General features: G+C 33.5%; 1 protein-coding gene across 1 annotated transcript; it reads left to right on the forward strand.

Annotated features, from left to right (window-relative positions):
- The first annotated feature begins 9,207 nt into the window (after window positions 1-9,207).
- Window positions 9,208-21,783, forward strand: LOC127846646 (uncharacterized). The gene is made up of 4 exons (XM_052378081.1): window positions 9,208-11,012; window positions 14,347-14,432; window positions 15,570-15,753; window positions 18,037-21,783. The coding sequence occupies exons 1-4, from the start codon at window positions 10,259-10,261 to the stop codon at window positions 18,300-18,302; spliced, it is 1,290 nt and encodes a 429-aa protein (XP_052234041.1). The 5' UTR covers window positions 9,208-10,258; the 3' UTR covers window positions 18,303-21,783.
- The last annotated feature ends 2,845 nt before the right edge of the window (window positions 21,784-24,628 follow it).

A 24,628-nucleotide genomic window follows, 5' to 3' on the forward strand; every position in this document is an offset into this window, starting at 1 on the left:
CAGATATTCCTAGTAATTGCTAAACATCAAAGCTTTAACAAACTAGCTGAATGAAAGAGTTGTTCGCCGTTTAAACTGCAATATAATGTGCATTGATGATACAATCGTATGTGTTTCACATTTAAAATTGTGGCTACAGTTTTTTGTTGCGTCTTATGAAAGACAAGTTGGCCTGTCATGTCACTTTGAAAAAAAACAACAACATAGGAATGAAATATGTGTTAAAACGATTAAAACAACAAAACAAAACATGTTTTTAAACGTGTATGTAGAGAAATCCTTTTGTCTTAAAACAGCTTGGAGAGATGCTATTCAAAATATAACTCTTAATTCGAAGACATCCACTGTGTTCAATAATCGTCGTTATTTGCATATGAAAGTGGTCATAGTGGGTTTATTGCTTAACATTGATGTTATTGTGTCCCGTTCAGAACCCTGACTTTTATATTATTGCACATTGTCTTGCATTTTTATATTTAGATTTAATCAAAATGTATATATTAAGGCAAGCAATTGAGTTTTATGAGTACATCTGTTTATTTCTAATACACATTTGCGATTTACAATACTATATATCAAGTTACTTACAGTCCGTTGATATAAAGTAACAATTCACATTTTGAATTTTAAGTGAATAGTTTAAGAGGACTCAAACTATACAAAAACAATATCCATACATTTACATCGTTTTCAATATACAAGGAATTAAGTGCTTTCGTGTTGTAAATGTCTCTTTGATTTAGAATTTCATGGCAATCTATATTTGTATATTTATTATTTAATAAAACAGCTGAACATGGACTAGATAAATGTATACCCTTCTCTTCCAAAGGTTCATTATTCCTTTAGGTTCAGATAGTCTCAAACTGTGGAATTTTGTAATTATTTCTCTGAACACAACTTCAGTAATCGTTATTTAGAAAATCTGTATTTATATGTCTTCCTATAACAAATATTCCTGAACAAACTTACAGAAAATAGTTGAAAAAATAAATCAAGGTACCTTCTTAATGTTTTTCCAATTAAATGTCTGATCTTTTAATCCTCTAGACTTTATTTTGAAGAAAAAATTGTTAACTTTCAATTTTATGCGTCGATGATCTAAACATGTGTTCAGTTAGAACACAACGCTATTGAAAGGCTAATATGTTTTTGCCGATTAAAAACCAACCATGTACGTAACCAATTCGCGTATAGGGCACAGCAAATAGTATTCATCATTTATGTGCTTGCGAACAGTAATGAAAAGAAAACATGGACGTAAGATTGTTGAAATTTTCTGGCGCAGAAAATGCGTCTTTCACATTTCGAATCGCTTGATTGCATATTGGTTATTTGTGTTCATCTTAAGAATACTTATTTCAAAGTTGATAGAATTTGTAGTTTGGTAAGTTCATGCTTTCATCCGTTTTAAAGAAAACCACATAGCAAAGATCCACGTATCGATAAGTTTACAGTATATTATATAGTTTTTATACACATACATACCGTCATGAAATTTAACCAGGCAAATGGTAAGAATCCGCATGTTGTAACGGCCAACAAAATAATCTAAATGTAAAAAAAGGCGAAAAGACCAATGTGTGTGAGCTCATTGTTCGTTATACATGTATAACTCTTCCAATGCGTCCAACAAATGTTTTTACAATCGACATTATAATTGGACTGACTGCACAAGGTGTAATTGTATAATGCATTATCGTCATGTGACAATATGAATTTAAAAAGTGGTAACTCCATCAAATAAATAAATGGATATTTAAGATGCTCTCGTCTTAGGTAATTGTTGATGTCGCTGATGACGGCGGTTTTTCTTCTTGCTCTGCTATATTGCTATGGATAGTGTTGATTATGATGACATTACTCTTACAGTCGCTGCTTCTGTCAGTTATTATGGCCGCAGTAATACTGGTATCATTGCGGTTATTACTACTTCTGATGATGACTGTAGTCTTGTAGACGCAGCTGCTGTTGATGATGCTGACATCAATGCGTATGGCATCACTGCTGAAATTGCCGCGGATGATGATGACAGTAGTCTCTTGGATACTTCATTAATGATTGCGGCTTTTGAGATTGTCATTACTGCTGCTGCGGATTACATTAGTATATGCAGTTATGGATAATTGGTACTTGCGCTGCTACAATGGCTATTGAGTTAGTGGAGGCAGAACTCATTGCACTGCTACAATATTAGTTTCACAAACATTGTTGCTGTTGATTTAGCTGATACTGAATTACTGTTGCCGCGGAAATGATATTTTGAATGGTTGTAAGTGGTGGCTGATGTTTATGACTTGAATCTCAAGAAATAAAGAGAAAGTTAATTTAAAGAAAAGATTTTCAATATTAAGTTTTATTCACGCTTGAAAATCAAAATAGCGCTCTAAATTACACACATATATTGAATCATAAAATACAGCATAACATTCATTTGTATATCAAACAATTTTATATAATTGTGTAATTGCTCTAATTTATCGATTACGGTTTTTAAAATAATATTTTTTTATTAAATAAGTTTCAACTTAATAAAAAGTTGAATAAATAATTACAAAATTTGAAAACTTCCAAAAAGTCGCTTTTAGCGCTATATTGATTCAACCGAAATAAAGACAACTGAAGAAAACTTTCCAAAAACGAACTTACGCAGGCTATTATAACTGGCAACAGTGCTACACATTTCGTGGCGAACGGGTGCGTAAAAGTATTTCAACTACTACTAATTATACTCGTCCAATTGTCAGTGGATACAATCCGCAAGATGTAATATATGAAATCTTTTCGAAAGTTTTAATGTGCTCGACAGTTTCGACAAAACAACAACATTGCTGACATGGAAACGCTTGAAAAAAACGCTGAGAATGTAATTATCAACTACAATTGTCCGAACATAAGTAAAGTAAAAAATGCAACCGATTTATGAAGAATATGTTTTTTATTGAAATCTACTTACCATTGCTTAACAAACTACATTTAAATGATAAAGAAATCAAGCGTATAAACAAAATTGTTTTTAAATACTTTTGACAAGCAATGATTTACTAGTACAACATATGCGTATAGTGTAACGATTCGTAAATATTAAAAAAAACGAATGTGCAATTCTTTTGGAACGGCCTGTGACTGTCAAAAATTGAAGTATGGACACCAAAACTGTCTGCATAAATACTTTGTAATCAGAATAAGTCTGATCACTGACATTCCGGTGTGTAAAACAAATAACGAAATTTACGAAATGCGGTTATGCGAATAGAAGACTTTACCTCACATATATTGAAATATAGTACTGGGACGCAAATATGATCTATGTTTAAGCGATTTACCTAGATTCAACTGTAAAACAAATTACCTAGCTAATACAACCATTTGCATCTTGTAATCGAATACATCGGTTTCAATGTGATATGTTCACTTGATAACCTAATACTTTGCATCCAGCATTCTTATGTAATTTATGACCAATTCGTGAAATATTTATTGATTCTTCGAAATAATCGTGGCAACACATTTTCATATATTTATGCTAGGAATGACTAAGTAAGGTTGTGCAATATGCTATCATACGTCGGACTAATATTTGGTTTTAGGTCCATATTAAGCAATACATCAATACATTCAAAAGAAACAAACCAAATATTACTATTTTCTGCCACTGTTAACCTCACAAAATACAACTACACAAATTACGGCATTTTTTTGTTAAAATCATTGAGTGTTTCACAACGTAATAATTGTATATATAAATAAAGCATTAAACAGCATCAAATGATTTTGCTTATACACGCGAGTTTACATGTATTTAGCATTTTGCTACAGCTTATAGCTAATATGTATTTCTAACAAAATTTTATACAGCCCTGTATATAACCGCGTAATTATGTTTAGAGATGGAATGCAATGCATCCAGTCCTATTATCAAGGGGAAAAAACACGAAGCTGTCAGTCGTGAAGTGTTTTGATAAGTTTTTGATGTGTTTCATTGTTGTTGTAATGAGATAAAACAACGCTAAAGCTTCAATTGCGTTTGATGCAAAATCAAATTAGATTGGGGGCATTAAATTGACATTACTGCGTATAGAAACACTAATTATTATTGTTTGGTTCCATCAATTGTCGTGTAATGGTGATTTAACCCCGATTTGTGAAGAAATTAGTTCAGAGAGTAATACGCCAAAACAAAATGTAAAGCGAAATATCTGTGTAAAATGATCGTTTCAATATCGAGTTAAAAAGAATGTTGATAATTGTTTAGAAATTGTGTTTCATTTTGTTAAAAGCATGTTATTTATAATCGCCTTCAAATAGTTAGATACATCGATGTGGTACATATTAACTTTCGCACATGTGAAACGTTGGCTAACAGCACCAAACTTACAATCCATAGGCACAATAAACGTATCCCAGAATAAGCGAGCGGAAAACACCCGAATCTGTTGGTACATACAAAGCTGACGGTTTATATTAATTTTAATCCTCCTTTGGTGAATAAATGAATCATCAGCGTCGGACTAGATATGACACTTACTCTTGCATCACGTTGTATGCAATGAAAATGAAAGTGGCATATAGTTACGATTCTAGAAAACTGCAAACTCGTGTCTTGAAAATAGGTGAGCAGACATCCCTGACGGACGCCCACTGATGTTCTGAAGAGGTGCCCCTGCTGTCCGGTGAGAAGTACTCAAAACATAGGGTCGAAAGCTTTCTTTAAGTCAATGGCGTTATGGAAGAGCTCACGTTTGTGTTGCTTGTGTTTCTCAATAATGATTCTGCAGTTGAAGATCTGAAACTAGTCTGCTCTATGACCATCAGTTACTCGGCTTTGCAATCGATTGAGGATGATGCGTAGCATGACTTTGCTGAGATTACTGATTAGACTGTTGGGGCGGTAATTACACACAACTTGAGGTTGCTATGTTTCGGTGTATGACCCGTGACTGGGCCAATTCATTGGGCCACTGCTTCTCCTCATAGATCTGTTGGCATAGTGCCGCCATTGCATCATGCAGTCGTTGCCTGTCCTTCAAGCTTTTACAACTCGGAAGGGACGTTGTACAATCCCAGAGATTTTCCTGCCTTAAGACTTCGTTTGGTCTCCGCGACCTCTGTAATAAGTATTGGCGGACTTCCGTCGTCCGTTTATGGTCCGAGAATGTTCTGAAGAATACTGGAGTCCTATTGAAGCGGAAAGTTTACGAGGTATCCAATCCATCTGTTTACAATTGCGGCGCTCTCGGTGAAAAGTACCGTAAGCGTCTTATATAACGCTGGCAGTGGGCTGACAGGCCTCGTTAGGGTCTTGCATGTGCTGTAGGTCTTCTTGCTGCTGCCTGCGTTCATCTCTTGTCAATGATTATACATTGTTCCCTCAACCCATTCCTCCTTGGCCTATTTCATCTTCTTCCTACGTCCTTGTTCGCTTTTAGTAATTAGCCCTAAAGTCCCTAAAGTCCAGGCTTCTCATGCTTCAGCGCCCTTCTTTTTTTGTCACATCGGTCCTTGATTTTGGTCGTCACCCAAAGCTTGTTATTCCTTCTCTCTCTCCCAAGCACTGTTTTGGCCGATGACTGTAGGAGATCCTTTGTTGCTAATGGTATCGATGTCATTATCTAAGATATTTAGGGCTGCAAACTTGCCACCGATCTGTGCCTGAAATGCCTCTGCTATCATTGGATCTTTCAGTGTTTTTTTTCAAGACATAAATAACGCGAAGGTTCTTTGTTTGACATTAGCAGCTATGTTGTAAGGAGCGGTAGTTGTTGAAAATGTTGCACACGTTTGAAAGTGATTATGTTTATTAATGTTTTGTTTTAAATAATATTGATTTAGATTAGAAATTGGAAATTGGAATGCGATTGTACGAATATGTATTTATCCATTTATGTGCAAGCACAATCACCTTAAATTTGGAAATATGAGACGCTTTTTAAGTTATGAAATGGTGTAGTTTTGAATCAACGACTCGCAACCCAGATAAAACTTTCGAAGTTGTATACGTTACTCGAGCATCGAAGCAGCGGTTTGCTTACTTTGAATGTAACACAAAATCATCCCAATTATATCAGTTATGACATCAAGTAGTTGCTTTCTAGACATTCAAATTGCAACACTACTTTATAGATTTTTTACCGACCTACTAGATATATTTTCACTTTACAAGCGGTAGCCAATACCAAGGAGGTGACGCTAGGAACAGGAAAAAAAAATGAGTAATACCAAAATAATACATAACATACTGTCCATTCGAATACCGAGTTTAAAAATGGCAACCTTGCAAAACAGTTTTTAGTATAGAGTGCAAACGTCATTCTTTTAATAAAGACCGATGTTAAAGCATATTTCCATATATTTTTGGTTTACTGTTTTTTTTTTGGGGGGGGGGGGGGGGGGTGGAGGTGGGGTTAGGAGCAGTTTTGCCGTATAATTACGTTAATATTCATGCACAAACCTATAAATTTTATATATGTTTTTTTCTTCAGATTTTCTCATTTACCCTACCCACTTTTCCCGTCTTATATATCACGATTATGTTCACGTTTAATCATATATCATGTTTTCTTTAGTCTTTTTGCTGTTTATAAGTGTAGTTAGTATGATAGTTAAATCTTTTTAGGAGCATTTCGCCCTAAACTTAAGTTTATATTCACGAACAAACCTATAAATTGTATATATATAATTTAATGAAATCTAAGTTGCTTTCCGGGTACAATTTAAAATATGTCGTTGGCAAAATAAAAAAATGTGTACTGATTTAAATTTAATCATTTTCTACATTTATGAGAGTCTACATTGGCGGTCAGCTTGGATTTGGAACCAATTTGAATAAACAAACATTGTGGAACAAAAAATAATATTTTACCATAGACAATGTAGATTAACACCAGCATATTATTCAAATCAACCTTCAAATCTTCAAATCATGCAGCATGAGCCCCCTTTTTTCGTCTAGAGATCAATATGAGATTTGTAATGCCCTTTGTTGTTCAATGATTTTTGTAATTTTAACTTGTATTATTATTATAATTAAGAGAAATGTATTTCATGTTTGAAAACAACGTACATGCACTTAACAGTATAAAAAAATCTAAATACATAATCAAAACAAGTGAAAATGCTTGCACATCTCAAAATATATCAATAGACATATTAGGCTTTTTAAAATTTTTAATTGTCAAGTACCCCTCTCACTTTTCTCGTCTTATATCACAAGTATTAATCCTATTCACACGAACTATTATTTATTTATATTCCTTAGTCCCATAGGTGTGTATAAATGTATTAAGATGATAAGTGTATCTAAACTGTTTTCAGGTGCACATAAAACATGTCATAAGGAAAAAACACATTTTTGTGGTACCTATTTTAACTGATATAGTAATTGTTCTCATAACCTGTTTAATATTTCACCAAAAACTAACTTGATGATGATAATAAGATGAATATGTTCTTAATTAAAAAAAGCTGACACAAATCATGGAAAAAATATGTTATTTGTGTCATTTGCCAAAAACGGTATTTCCCAGGTTTTTGGTCGGCCATCCTGGCGGCCATCTTTGATTTAAATTCTCAATCATGCACCGTGGACCTCCGTTCCGACTAGAATAATATTTGTAGGTGAATAATTTACATTTTTCATTAAAAGGTATCAGGGTCTTGATAGAGTATGTTTACAGACATAAGCGTTAAAGATCCTCATATAACAGTATTATGAGACCTTGTTCACACATCTGATGTTTTCCTGATGTCCATACCGTCGTCACTTCAATGCGGAAAAGGACACTAATAAACACGATACTTTTACGGAAAACGAAAACATTTTCTACATTTATGTTACACATTACAAGAATATTGAAACCACAGATATATCGTCAGAGAATATATTGCAATTACCTATTAAGACCCATTTATTCAAGTAACTGAACAACTTAATATATGATACATTACAATAAAAAGACCACAATGGTAATTGTGAATAAAAAGGATTTGCGGTTTAACCAAGTTTACATGCATGCCAAACAGTAAAATCAGAACAAATAATAAATTAACAGGGAAAACACACAATTTGAAATATGAAAATTACTCATCAGACACCATATAAATGAGCCGCGCTTAAGGAAAACGGACATTCTACACGTGCGTTAAGTGTCGTCCAAGATGAGTGTGTGCGGTCCGCGCAGACTTATCATGAACTATAATTTCAGCTTTTATTGTATTCTTTATTGAAACTATTTCTCCTCTTCGCGAGAATCCTGTTGATCAGCCTGTACGGACATCACACGCAAACACGTGCTTTTAACCACAATTTCCCGGAGCGAGACGCATATTATTTCTGTAAATGGGAAAGTACCATCAGTCTCATATTTAAAATTTGTGAATCTCGTATTAAAGAGACGTTTGTTGCGATAACAATGATTTGTTGTATCCGTCCAAACTCGGTGATTCCAGCTATAATCAAGCAATATGTTTAGTTATATAAATAATAATTATTATATTGTATTGTCCGGTAATTTGCCTCTAATAAAGGACTAGCGGTTTTTAAACAGTAAGATTTCTTAATAATGGTTAGAGAATTATTTTCTTTAAATGAAAACAAATTCATGAAAGCAAATGCACATTTCACATTTAAAAGTATTGTACAAAATAAAACGATTCAAAATGAAATATTTCGACAAATATGGACAAAACAGTATCGTGCTTTCCCTCCAGCAAGTTTTTGTTCTCGATAACAAGCTCTAAAAGGATATATATCTCTTTTTTGGACCACGAATAGCACTGCCTCGAATCGCTGCTGTCTTCGTCTTTCATTTTTTCGCGTGTATTTTCGCCGTCGAATGTTCATGGCGGAAGTGGTAATTTTCCTAAAAATAGCGACTACCACGACCGCAGTCGACTGACCACACCGTCGTGCGACGCGGCAACTTGCTCCTTTAACGCGACGAGTGGTCAGTTGGCGACCGACGAGCGTCGGTCGACCACACAGTCAACCGACTACAGTCGGGTTTTGTAGTTTTTCATTAAACCGGACCCAGATGTAGGTGTATCGGATTACACGAGTCGTCAGTTCACATTACATATCACCAGTGTTAAAACGATAAAGCGTGCCGTATCTTGGATCAGGAGGAAGACTGTTTGATTTCCGATTTAAGATATACATTTGTTTCTCCTTTATCTTTTTTTAAAAGTACGAATACGTTGGTTTTCAGACAGCTTTAGTTAAACTGAAACTTATGCAATTAAAGTCAATACTGAAAAATACTAGGATAAGTGAAAACGTCAATAAGGAAGTGAACGATTAACTGGAATAACAGTGAGATTTGTGCTGGTTCCGTTCGAAGTTTTTTATGAAATGCTAGCTCTTTATCAGAATTGCGATAGAACTAGTTGCGTTATAGACTTGATTCGAAGATCCGTTACATGTAAAAAGATCTCCTAAAGCATGGCGTGCAAGTTATTTGTATCGCATCGATGAAAAGAATGATCTTGTATTGAAAATCAATCACACCTAAGACGTGGGCGGAAGAGATAACAAATAGAACTGGTTGGATATTTAGTTTTCTATTATGTTGATGACGGGAATGGTGTCTTAAAACCTGCGAGTTGTTAATTGCTTCATTTGGAGTATTCATACAGTGGACAAATACTGTTTATTTACGTGCAGCGTGTCACAGAAATTAAGACACAGTGTATAATGTCGGTCTTGGCATTTGCAATGCGAAATTAAACAGCAATGTGGGATAATTACATCGATCTATACAATTGGCAACAGTTGAAGCTTAATTCTTGACTGCAGTATGTTTGCTATAAGGCGTTTGTATAGATTTCAGGCACATATTGAGAGCGTTAATGCATGTGCGGGATAAGGCAGTGGCAATTGTGTTACCAATAATTTATTAATGACTGCTCGATATTTATCATAACAAATATTGGATATTATTATTCATAATATTTAGCCAAACGATTAATACGGACAAATTACGTGTAGTGTAAGGCTTCTCCTATTGGAGTCATTAATGCGTATATCAAATTATCTGTGGTCGATTTGCCGCTTTTGTGTGGAAATCTATTATGCAAATGTGTGTTTGTATCGTTACGTGCTTCACATCTGTAATAAACATGCATATTTACGATTCTTTTGAGAACTGGAAATTTTAATTTTCGAACATACGAACCTGTTTCATTGAGCTGTATTCAGTTATTGATATTCGTAGTAATAATTTATTACACTCGTTGGATTTAAACCTGTTTGTAAGAGACTATGGCCGAGCTACTCCGTAATTCACATAACAGGCGCCAATCGGAGTATTTAGGTAGCGCATGCTTGGATATTGGAAACACGCACTCAGAGCTGTCTGACGGTACGGATATAGCAGCAGACTTTAATAGTTCTCACGTCCATTTGCAGTCACAACATCGAGTTCGCTCGTACTCGTTTCAAGTAAATCGCAAGAAATTGAACGACATTGGGAGGGAACGATGGAATAGCAACAGAACGCGAAGAAAAAGTGTTGGTTCGTCCGATAGTCCGGACGTATTTGAACAATTTCTTAGTGTTCCGTGCAATCCGGCATTTCTTGAGGAAAGTAATTTTAAGAGTAAAGAAATGGATGGGAGCGGAAGTAGTAATAGTGATGATGGAAATTATGAGGAAAATCGGCGCGTTAGAAGGGCGCGTTCCTTTCGTGAGCGACCTGAAAGGGCCAGTGGCGAGCTCCGAAGGGTGCGGTCATTTAAAACGACATCGAAAGGATTAGTTAATCGCGGTGATTCGTTTAAAACGCGCAAAGGTGCAACGGAGTTTGTGGCGGCTTCAAGTCAACCAGGAGTGACCGTAGATAGCGTCGATGGCGATAATACATATCTATTACCACCTGTGGTTATGACAAAAACCGAGGAGCAACTACCGAAGTACTATCGCGTTCTGTTGTTAGGAGCAGAAGGAGTTGGCAAATCGTCCATAATCAATCAGTTTATGACATCTGAGTTTTTGGGAGGCGGAAACTTCAATATTTGTAAGTTTGTTTTAAAGATTGAGCAATAGTTTTTGCCATAAAGGTATGTTGTTACTTTTATTTCTATTTGTTTGAACATGACGGTATTTACTTTTTATTTGATAAATAATTGGGCCTGTACATGATCGGTTTTAATTGTTTATTACACTTTGTAAGTGGCACATTTATACAATTTCCGTTGACACGTACTCTATGTTGCTTTAAGTAAAAAATGTAACCATTTTCATGATAACAAATTGATTGGTTTGCTGTTGTGAACGGGTGGTGGTATGGATGTATGATGATTATTGATATGTGAGTGCTCAAAAGGCAGATTTGAAAAGTTCCTTATGAGTGTTAAATGATGTAACTTTTTTTTCATCTGAAAAATGTTCACAATAGTTTAATTACATTTCGAAATACACTAAACATTCATGAATCGCATATGCCGATATCATTAACTACGACAGCTGTCATCAAATCAATTCAAAACTAAAATGTCCGCTAATAACCAATTACCTCAAAGATAAAACCATAATATACAAACCTAAAATATATCACCAGGAGTGACAATATTATTAACTGCGGGTCTTTTATTGAAAGAAACTAACATACAGCACTGGACAATACATATGTCATTACGTAACACATTTCCATGATTTAATCAGCTGTGTTGGCTGTAGAACTTTCGACAAATATATATCTACACATGTGTAATGTACCAAACTTGTACACGGTAATCTCAATGTCATTTTAACGAACGGCATGAACATGTTTGAACGTTCATCATATTTACGTTAGTTATATCTTCAAAGTTAAAAATTACACGCCACAGACATTGTAAGTGGCAAGGTTTGTGCGTAGACCAATACGCACAATACGACAATGATGTTACATCCTGTAAATTCTAGGAAACAAAAGACACAAATCATCGACAGGCCAAGTTATATTCCCAATCCTACTTAACATCAGACACGCACATTGATTTCACCTGTTGACAGGTAGATAATTAAAGTTCTCTTATACACATTCTCTGTGTACAAATCGTTAACAAAGGTGCTTTTGATTATTTTGTTAGATAGATAATTCGTAAATAGAAATATTCCATAAGTATATTTTCTTCATCGTATGTATGTCAGAACTGCATGCTTAGATTCTTTGTGAAATTTGTGTCAGATTGTTGTCAAGTTATCAGTTGAAGTCACTTTAACCTGTTTCAGATGACTAAAATTGCTGTTGTCTATTTATTGAAAATGGCTCCAATAATCAAATATTTATCAGCTCAAATCGTTCGATTGAATATTTGTGATAAATATACAACTATTCTTTGTTAGATATTTAACATGTTCTTTACATTTCAAAACCAACAGTTTACTAAATGTAATTGCTTATTTCCATTAACACCGATATCGCGTATAAGAACCACATATTGAACGAGTTCCTCGAAATTAATCTACAAGTTCAATCCATGTAATATTTTAAGCAAGTATTTTACCTCAATCAGTCGAGCGTTTTTCACCACAGTTTCTGATTCAATATGATGATATCGTCAGCCTCTCCAACATTATGTAATTGATATAAGGATTGCCTATGTCCCACTCACGCCGAACAATTGATTGATTGTTTAAATAAACATAAAGTAGAGCAATAAATGAAGACATTGCCTGAAAAAACTGTTACCAAGACATTAAACATTTATAACATGAACTCTTTTGAAGTGTGCATCATCTAAGTAGTGTCTGTTATGTAGTGTTATGAGCGCATACATTGAATAGTCAGGTAGGTATGAATATACAAAAAAGCTAACTTTTTTAAATGACCACTTAATGATAGCATGTTTGTATTAATTACTATCTCTGCATCAAAGCCTTTCATGTAATATATCGCATTTTAACCAGTATCCTTAATTATGTTTCACTGACACGCAATCTTTTCATAATAATTAAAAGCTTTATTGCATGTCTTTTAACAAGCGGAAATTTAGACAAGTTCGTCTGGCGATTGATGTGACATTGAGTATATATATAACCTGATGTCACATGTACAAAAATGCAACAACGTTTTATTGTTTTTTGTTTCTTACTAACCTTAAATCACAGTCAATGTCTATGATATAATTAGGTTGAAACAAATATTTTTTCTCAAAGTTGTACATGGTTGGCTAACAAAGTTCATAAAAAACCCATTAAAGAAATGGCCTGGAACACCGTGTGCATGTAGCGTGTTATTGGAAAACAAGTATGCACTTTTTGATAAATGTGATAAGGTTTGGAATGGTAATAACTACGGAATAATTTATGCTGGAAATGTCACAGCATTTGTTTTGTATTCACCAAGTTGATTCAAATGAATAAATAAAATGGTTTCCCATATGACAACAGTTTTCGCTTGGTAACTTCAGAGAGCATTTGGCTTTTCTGACTAAACTTCATATACAAATACCTGAAAATGCAACTACGCTTATATATTGTTTAGTAGTGCATATGGAGTGGTTTTAAGTTCATGTTCACAAATTAATAATGTTTCGAAAAAACTGCTTCCATTCAATATCATGCGAATGAAGTTAGAGATTTGATCAAACTTCTTTATAAATATTTTATACTAGATATACCTCGCTTGGGATTTCGTGTACTTCCCTTACATTAAGTTATTTGCTGGAGATCAAGTAGACGGTTGTTTTGGTTTGTAAGATTTATAAGACATATAGTCTTTCTCTACATTTATACTTTGAAAAAGGTTTAAACGGCAAAGTTTATTTATAAAAGGGATTTGTTTTCAGTGAATATTTATTAAAATCCATAATGGATACGAAACGGTGTGAACATAAATAAATAAACACAAATGCTTTTAGCTAATAACACAATGAAAAAATTGAGATGTAGTTTTAATTAAACCTCATGAATTGTTTATAATATGACCTCCATTGTTGCGGAAATATTTCCTATTTTAAAAATCATTTTCGTTTTAGGCCTGATTACTTATTGTCTATCAAATGTATTGACTAAAATATTCAACTTGCATCGATTGGAAGGGTCGTGTTAAAAAAAGGGGCATTCTTTGTATTCCGTTTTTAATCAGCGTTTGAATAAATATGAACACAAGCATTTATATTGGTACCAAACCAAATCCAACCATAAAATGCACAAATATTGACCGGTATATGAAAGTATTTTATTCTAAATGTGCAAATATATGTGCTTATTTACCTGCACCTTAAATAAGCGCCAAAGAATGACGAAATGCTATTTACTAGTTTAATTAATATATTTGATCACCAAAACAAGCGAACATACACTTATTGATTTTCGGGGCGATTTAAGATTATTTAATTTTGTCGATTTTTGTTTTTTTCCAGCGCAATCCGAAGACGACCGTACGGTTACCCTACAGGTCGATGGCGAGGAAACAACTTTGGAATTCGTACAATCAGAAGACTTTCAGGTAATCAAACATGGAATTTGTTTTGATATTTCGCCCTCTCACTCGTTTTAAGGTTGAAATGTGTTACTATACAGAATATCAGAAAGTTCGAGGAAAGAATGACGTTCAAAATACACGTATAATATATAATATTAGTAACAAAAGTCCCATACGAATGTATACGCTTAACTAGAAAGAGCAAAGACATGAAAAAACGAAAACAATCATATATTCTACACTAATGTTAACACTATTTTTGACGATAACTATTTTGTAATTAATGATGATTAATATTGCATACTGACTTTTAGATATACATAATTTTACGAAATCTATGCACATGAAATAAACGAAATATTCAAAATATGAAATAATATAAGTTAAACTTGCATTCATTTGCACTAGAATTGAATTACTCAATGGCTTATTATAACCAGATCAAGAGCATTGTAACTGTATGAAAGCTTAACACATCAATTACCCCATTATACCTAGATTAATAAACACGATTGTTTAATCAAGACATCATAGTTATACACTTTGCTGCACTTATCTGCTCGAGTCAAGTTCTCATAATATCCTAACTTGCAATTGCTGCATGGCCTTATGCATAACATTGTTAATCGTTATTAACAACGTTTCCTTTTACAAGTGCAATATCGTTACAAATTATCTGAGTTATGTGTTTACATAAAGGAGTCTCGTATATCTTAAAGACGCATATATGCGGTCAAGGAGATAAGAAGCAATAAGAAGCACACGGAGTAGCAATCAGCGTCAGAACAAATACACGAAACACTTCTCAGCCAAACTACCCGAAAAACTTAAAGGAACAAAAACTAAAAAACCGTCGCTTTTTTAAAGCAACGGTGCTATAATATTGGCTCACGCTAATCTGTTTAACGTTTTGTTAAGACACACGATAATAGATTTTGTTAATAGATTTATGTGTAAATCGTATTCAGTTTTTTTTAAACACAATTGACATTGAACAATACCTTATACAATATATTGAACCACTCTTATGGGTAGAAGATGTTGCTGTAGATGTGGAATAATTGTTGCCTTGGCATTTGTTCAAATTCAATTAAAATTAAGTATGCTACAATATGGTAATTTGTGTTCGATGTTCTAGTTAATCATATTTTTATTTTTCAGGAAAACGTGGAAAACCTTTCGCTTGATGCGTTTGTGGTTGTTTTCTCGACAACAGACCGAATCGGCTTTGACCAAGCCGTAGAAGTGCTAAAGCAGCTCCGAGAGGAAGTTGGTGCCCATAAAGCTATTATTCTTGTAGGCAATAAAGCTGATCTTGCTCGGAAAAGGAAGATACCTGCTGATGGTAAATACACCGTTCTTCAACAAGACAGATTTGTGCATGCAATATATTCATTCTTCTTAAAAACTTTTACCGAATACCAATATAATGTAAGGGGCCTGTAACATGTTCAAGGGACTTTTCAACAGATTGACAAATCACATTTTTACAATTTGATGTAACAGATTCAAGTTAACAAGTAGCCACGGTCGCTCACCTGAGACTTCAAGAAATTGAACGACTTTCGGCAGTAGTTGAGATATTTGTGAAACCATTTTCAAACTTGGACAAACTATCAAAGAGAGTTAGAAAGGTTTTACTATAGGTATATACGGAAATATGCCCAGCCCCCAGACGGCCATATTTTTGACGAACCATAACCATGTTAGAACTCAGACGAGCTATCATTTTAACAAATGTGCCATTAAGTTTCATAAAGATTGGACTAAAATGGTCCTTCTTGAGAGTGATGAAGGTTTTACTAGAGCATGATATTGAAAAATTCCCCGCCCATGGCGGTTATGTTTCTTCAACTGACAGGATTTATTTTTGTTGTGACCGAGTTTTTTGAATATTGGTCTTTTTTACTTCTTGTTTTTAATAAAGCCGTGCAAGGACAAATGCTCCGCCCTCTGGGAGACATATTTTTCTACGAATCATTACCATATCTTAAGACAGTCAAGCTATCATAAGAACTAATATTCGGACCATGTTTTTCAACGGACGGGAACCATCTTCAAACGTAAACCAAGATATAATAACAACACGCGTTTGACCAAGTTTTATAACGATTAGACTATAAATGTTACTTTCAGAGTGTAAACAAAGTTTTACTATAGCCATATTAGGAAAAAGACTTCACCCTATAGCCGCAATATTTTTCAACAATCCGGTAGCATTTTTAAAATCATCCAAAATATCATAAGAACAAATTTTCTGATTAAGTTCCATGAAGATTGGAAAATTAATGCGTATTCTATGCTGATAACAAGGGTTTACTATAACCATATAAGAAAAAATGCCCCGCCCCCTTGTTTTTCAACCAAACGAATCCATTTTAGAACTCGTCATTAGATGAAATATTTTTACCACGTTTTATGAAGATCAGACAATAACTGTGACTTATTGAGTGTTTACAAGGTTTTACTATGGTCATATAAAGAAAAATTTCCCACCCCCTGGCATGGCGGCCATGATTTTCACCCAAACGGAACCATCTTTTTTCACGTCCAAGATATAATTTGGACAAATCTTCTAACCAAATGTAATGTAGTTTGGTCAATAAATGTGTCCTCTAGAATTTAAACAATTCACATGGCGACGTTGCACGACGCACGATGGACGACGGACAAAAGGCGATCAATAAAGCCCACTATGAGCACATTGTTTTCAGGTGAGCTCAAAAAGAACTCTGAACACTAGGGGGCGAAATAACACTACGGAGGTAGACATATAAGGAAACAGCATTTTTGTGTATGAGTTATGATCATTTGAAAAAGACACTCTCTACATTCCCGATATTAAGTTCCGATAGGAGTATCCTACGAATCAAGATAGATGCTAACGAGGTTCAAACAGTGATATTCTATATAAAGGCATCATAATGTTTAGTGGATAAATGTTTAAAAAAAATGATTCATAATAGCATGTTCTTAAATTTGATGTTCAACGTTTCAGAGTAGAAATTACTTAATTTACCTGATTGAAAATGTTTCCAATTCCTAGTTATTGTTACAAAATATATTTATTTGTGTTTGTGATTGTGTTAATTGAAAACCAATTACAGGGAAAGTGTGTTACCTATACGTCGGGTAAGGTTTTGAAATTATTAAACATAAACTTACAAACATTGATGCTCAATCTAACTATATGTGCAACAAAAACATCTTGTAGATGTGCTTTATCAGATACTCGAATTGGCACACAATACTTATCTCGGTTTAAATATACACGTCTTTTTTATATGTTAAAAGATAATCCCGGGTTTTTGCACCATTTAATGCTCATTGGGCATACTGAATGATTCGAGTAAATGTATTTTCATTTTCGATTTATTTGACAATTCTGCTTAGAACAACGCGATAATGTTTACCTTTTCACCAATCTTGTTTCATAAACCAGAGATCTCGCGTTTCACCAATTTAAACCGCCTGCTACCTGTTATTAAGATGTGTTGTTCATGTGTGCGTTTTTCTTGACGGTAATGCTTATAGTCTGTAAGGCACGACGGCTGAGATTTCGAATCAATGTCATTGTACCATATGTTTTTTATGAACATATCATTCATATTTCAAGTTGCATGTTTAGAGGGTCGGTCGGCTGCCGATGGTTACGATTGCAAGTACATTGAGACCTCGGCTGCCTTGAACCACCGGGTGGACGAACTGCTGGTTGGAATCCATAAACAGATCATGTTGAAGTGCCACTCGATTAACTCCAACGCTCTAGAGACACCGCCTACAAAACAAAAACACAGAACGAGTTCGTTTAAGAGAACGAAACGATTTTTAGAGAAGATATTTCTTGGAAATTCGGACAAGGACAATACAACTGAAAATCTGTATGTTGAGTGACTTATATAGTTATTTAATATTATACAAACCGTTTCGAACATTTGTTGACACATAGGGACCAATAAGTGATCGTTATTGCAATTGAGTCTCCATGGCTTTGTGTGAATGAATTGTTGCGATTTCTAATTTGCCGTATACATTTGCCGAACGTTATTTTAAATCGGTTTGTTCGTGAATTATCATATTCGTTGTAATTGTCGCCACCCTCATCGCTCTCGTCATCGTCATGTCTTATATAAGAATGTTTAAACATCGTTATAATTAAAACCAAAATAGTTATTTAAGTAGTTTACACAAGCGTATCTAGTAATTGTAACTAAACAAAATAACTTCCTTTAACGAATGTTAATGTATTGCAAAACATTGAAAACAATTCAGACTCTGTAAGAACGTGCGTTTTTACAGATACCGACTTTCTTTATTCGAAATTGTCTATATATCGAAACCATAAAAGTTATTGTGTTGTCCATCGTTATTTGGTTAGCATATTAACCTGTGTCAAAACATGTATTGAATGCCTAAAATGATATTTTACGAGGCGTATTCAAATTAAAAAGTATTTGACCGTTCGCAAATATTTAATTGTTATTGACGACTGATTTGGTATGATACGTTTAGTCATGTAGTCATTTTCTTTAAAAGCAATGCATATCGTCCCTCGGGTTATAACAAACTAAACATAAACTATTGCAGTTTGAAATCAATATGCTTACTCGAGTTATATGATATTGAAAGTCCCTTGCCACGAAAAATTAATGATACCATGCTGAAATGTCATGACTACTTATAAAGGAAAGCTGGGTTACTTGCACGTGGCAATATCAAGTATAAAAAAAGAATTTTAACGGGTTTAATTAAATATATTATCAAAAGCTTCTGGCGCTATCGCGTGCATAGAAACACTAGCATTACAAATCACTTATCCCTACTTGTTAGTCCGATTCAGGCTGTTTAGTTTGGTTTGCATGACTTACATAAGAAACGATGTCTACATATTTTTTTTAAATAAAGTTATTGAACTAGGACATAAATACCCAGCACTCCAAATTAATTGCGGCATTCTGTTTAGATAGTGATAATGCTGTAAATATAATTGTGTTTTCTTTCATCACAAATAATTCAACTCGAACATATATAGTATTGTTTAAATATTGTATCGTACCAAGAAAATAAAACATCGGTATATCGTCATTTTTGTAGGATTAACCGTATTTGATTCAAATTTAAGTTTTTATATTAATTTGATTTTAAAATTTTACATTTAAACGTAATTCATTTTAACTCGCTGCATGAACAAAAAGGAATATATGTCTGTATACACATAAAAACGTTCGTTCTTACAGAGTCGGAATTGTCTTCATAATTAATTACTTCATGGCCTTATTTAATTATTGAATTTATGTAATCGAACTTTTTCGATCAGGAGCTTGTTCTTACAATATATGTATTTTTGTTTGATTTATTGAAAGTTACGCGAGTAACTATCTCTATAGTGTTTCTTGTTATGTTGTCGAATCAATCTGCCTGTCATAGATTCACCCATCTTAATAACAGTTCTGAACTTCTTATTTAACTATGTCACAAGCAATAATCATAACATTTCGATACAAATCAAACCGACACATATTCAATTTCGCACGACGTCAATATGTAATAACATCTTTAATAGTTTTGTTTTTCGTTATGTACGAATAGTGGGAAGGTTGTTTGTCGATGATTTATAAATCAGTTGTCAATAAGCAATTTTGAACCGTCTCTTTGCGATGTCTGATTTTCATCACTTTACCATGGGCTTTAACTTTAATTACGTAAAAATAATATCAATATAAATATAAAACATATATGCTCAATCACATAGGGTTTTATTATAGCCAATTCCACACATTTGTCAGTCACACGTCAGTGAGATTTTTAAAAACGTTACAGTAATGTCCCTTATTGCAAATTTACTTTAAGTTGGCACATTTATAAGATAGATCAGTATGAATCACTTCAAGATAAATTATAATAACCACAGGTCCTTTATAGAAATCAAGAGTCCTTCTTTCTCTACAGTATTGACAATACACATCATACATATGATTACATCGCATTGGAACATTTAATGCAAAACTTAATGCGCAGAAAATATATAACAGGTTAATATACTCTTCATGGCAATTGTACCAAAGTACATGTACATATTGTGTAAATTTAGCATATATACGCAAAGAAACACAAACATATTTTTATTTAGAACATTACTTGCCGAATACTTCGTTGGCTTGAACAAAACATGTTTTAGTAATTTCTTAAATAAATCCAACTTGTGGGTGTTTTAACGTTGTGAGACCCTGATTATACTAAATGGCGTACATTACTGTCATATGGACTGGCTTTATATCGTATTGCTGCTAGGGAACAGGGATGTTTACTGATATCTGTTGACTGGTTCATCGCATACATAATTAGCATTAGCATGACGTATGCATAATGTTTTAAGAAGCTGACATGAAGGTAATGTATTTTTTCCCCAAAAATATTTGCATACAACTCAGTCAAGTTTGTTCTTTTATTGACTTTGAAGATATATATTTTTTATTTTTTTTAATAAGACCATTTTATTCTCATGTTGAACTTTATTCATTACCATTTGCAGACCAGCATTATATGATACTTGATGAAAATCAGGCTCTACATTAAGTATTTGAAAGTATTTCAATTTGTAACCCGCTTTTGTTGCAAGGCTTTTAAGCCCACGATATTATTCGTAAAATACACCATTGTTTATTATCTTGTGTCTATGCACACTGTCTCAATTATGAAACAAGTTAAAAGCGCTCGATTGAATGTTTACAAGTGGTGGCAAAAATGTTTTAGCGATACCTTTCACATGTTCATTACAATATAATACCAGCCTCTTAATATTCACAGTAGCTGATAACAGTTAAACCCCGATATTGGCCGAGAACAATCGGGTATAAGCACTGCGTGTGGAGCAATTTCCTCAAACTTAATCTGCAATTTAATCAATAAGAAGATTGTTTTATATTCAAATTTTTGATATTGTCAGCCACTCGACTGTGATATAATTGCAGCAAGGGTTGTACGTCCCCCACTTCACGTTGAGTTATAGATTGACCATTATTGTATACATTAATTAGGACAAACCCTATCAGGAAAGTGATTGAAGTAACAGAAAGCAAGACTTTTGATATACATCCGTTACCTATCATATTTCGATAAATACTTCAAATCAGTGTGTCACTGAAACGCATTTTTCCAGGTCTATAAAAAACTGACCTATTTATAAACACATGTTTAAGTTCTTTAATTAAATAAAAACATCATAATTCACAAACTAGGAAGCGGGAAAACCAACACTGATTAATTACATGTTTATATCATGTGCGCGTCACTGCATGTGAGTAATTCTATAAGTGTATTAACTCTGAAATGTTGATGAATGAGATTTTTCTCAAATAAAGGTCACATGTCTCAATATTCAATTAGAAATGCTTTTTTTAGAATGGTTTTATACCTGTGCAACCGCACACTGGTAATCGTACGGGAAACACTCTCCTCGCAATTCTGACATGCTATTCACTTGAGTAAACAAATTCAAACATCATCTAAACATCGTCGATTGTTCTGACATGGTATAGTTACAGCCGAATGCTTAAATTATCACAATTAACAATGTTTCCAATTATTCGGTGTATGTTTCGTTGAAATCAAAATGCACCCTTAAATTTGTTTCATTAAAAACCATCCCTGTGAAATTATTTTCCACTCATTTTTAAAACTGCCAAAGGTTTAATATGTGTTTCAGAACATGTTGAGCTGCTTGAATTACATACAAACGTATATGTAACACAATGACAATGCCAATGTCAGATCTGCATACGCTTCTTGTTTTGGTACATATGATAAGACAATAGTATCAGTTATTAATAGAAATAAGTATAATAGTGGTATAAGTTTTAGTAAATAGTTCATATTAGTTCATATTATAATTATTAAAAAGAGTGACTATGCACATTTCTTACAAATCTATGGCAAAAAACCCTATATTGTTTGTCTTATTATTTGTAACAAGTTTAGTTTGAAATATTTTGTTGACGGTTTTACTACGGCAAACACCATGCGCGTATATAGTTCTATTTCAATAGCAACACCATACCTCTCGACGGTTTAATAAACTAAAAAAAATTCCCATAACGGATTCTAATTTAAAAAAATCCGCCATCCTGAAGTTGTGAATATTTAGATAAATCTATGTGGTACACATGTACTTTAGCGCAGATAGAACGTTGGCTTACATCACTAAACTACAAACCGTTACTACAATAGATGTATAACGCAATAAGCTATCAGAGACACTACAAATACTCTGATGCAAAAAAATCTGATCGGCGTGTATTCCTTTTAATAACACTCATCACATTAACCGTTACTTTTTTACAAATACTACCATTGCTATTGACCGTGTTATTTTTTACCGCGCTAGTAGAGCTTTGTTTAGCGTAAACCCGGATAGGTCTATTACCATACTCAGCGCTGACGTCATAATACAAACAAAACGTAATACTTATTGGCAGACTAGATAGTTTTACTGTGTAACTGGACTGAAAACTTACCACGTCTCAGGTTGTTTTTTTCATATCGGTTTAATAAGCAATAATAATTCCTCTATAAGGACAATATCCAGTACGTTTTTGGTGTAATATTTAGTATGCTACATAAGATTATAGTCATCTAATATATGACTGTTATCATCAAATATAAGACTGTGCAAAACTTCTAAGGTGAGCGGATCCTGATACTCTGGATACTTTTGTTTATTACTAATGTTGTATCATAATGCACATACAATATTTAAAAAAAAACGCATATTAAAATAAGCCTTCATTAATATCACGACAACAGAACTGCCTGCATCATTTATAAAACACAAACGTCAAATCTTATTTTATTTTAATCGTCCGGTTATATACAACTTGTCACATAAAAACTGTGCTGATATTGTTATATAGTATTTGGCTGAGACTTTTTTTAAAATTAATGTTATAAGATAGACACTGTCAATGTTTCAAATAGGTACATTGGTTTCCAATCAATGTGTTGCTGTATACACCTTATTCTTGAGACACAGTTTTCTTGACAATAGTACAATGACACAAATCCGAATGGTCAAACATTGGAATAGTATGTCAAATACTCTTTGAGACAACTCCCGTTTGTGTCACATCAAATCCATTTTGCGGCGATCTAATTATTCTGAATAACATTGCTAAAATAATATCAGAAATTGCACCTCATTTGAATCACCGTATTAGCAATCTTAAAGATTTCCTCTAATGATAACGCTAAGCTAAAAACAGGTGCTTTTGAGTTATAACATATTTATATGCATACTGTTTTCTGGTTAAATACTTATATAATAATTTTGCTACTGAAAGCAATGTCTGATAACATGTTAAAGTAATCACGAGCTAAACTGTGTGCTTTCAAATACAATATAACCCTCATCTTAATTGCAATTTAGCACCTGCCAAAGTAGTCATTAGAAATCGGAACTGGTTTCTACATTCACATTGAAAACATCGCTTTATACTACGGTGTAGCATAAAAGTGCATCCCTTTGTTAGGTCGTTATTGAAGGTCTGGTAATAAGTCCATGTGATCGTATAATTTCACTTAACTGAAATTTAAATGTTTGTTGATGAATGTTTTTCATCAACTGAAATCCTATACTGATAACATCAGGACGAATGAACTGCAGATTTTGTTAAGCAAACACAAGGACCTCATCTGAATGCACAATTATTTGCTTACTTTTTTCATTCATATAATTTCTTTAGGACGATATTTTGTAATGCTTTTAACGTGTGCACAAGATACAGGGATACTAATTATATATTTAAAATACAAATGCTTTATTGTATCTGTAAATAAATTATCGCACTCACTAAAAATATGGATGTAATTATTCAAAATAGATTTTGTGCTTTGGTAAGTTTCCAATATGCAGATATAGTTTATTTAGTTTAAACATATTTATTTCAAGCAATGCATTTGTTATTACATAGCATTACATGTAGCATTTATACAATGAACATGTTTGAATAGGATTAGAACGAAAGACAATGTCTTATATAGTTCCTCTCCCTATACAAATACAATTACATGTTTTCAGGCGAACATGATCGGATTTGAATCATTAAACAATACTAACAGTTAAATAAAGAGACTAACTCCGTGTATAGTGGTTCAATTGTAAAAAGCAAGTTTTAAGTTGACATATGGAGATGAAGGAGAGTTCTGGGAAGAAGATAAAAGTAGTT

This window comes from Dreissena polymorpha, chromosome 9 (assembly GCF_020536995.1).
Source record: "Dreissena polymorpha isolate Duluth1 chromosome 9, UMN_Dpol_1.0, whole genome shotgun sequence".
Taxonomy (NCBI): domain Eukaryota; kingdom Metazoa; phylum Mollusca; class Bivalvia; order Myida; family Dreissenidae; genus Dreissena; species Dreissena polymorpha.

Excerpts from the sequence above, each read along its gene's own strand:
- LOC127846646 (XM_052378081.1), top strand. The coding sequence starts at position 10,259 with ATGGCCGAGCTACTCCGTAATTCACATAACAGGCGCCAATCGGAGTAT. Across the intron at positions 11,013-14,346 it reads AGGCGGAAACTTCAATATTT|CGCAATCCGAAGACGACCGT; the intron begins GTAAGTTTGTTT and ends GTTTTTTTCCAG. Across the intron at positions 15,754-18,036 it reads AAGGAAGATACCTGCTGATG|AGGGTCGGTCGGCTGCCGAT; the intron begins GTAAATACACCG and ends TTGCATGTTTAG.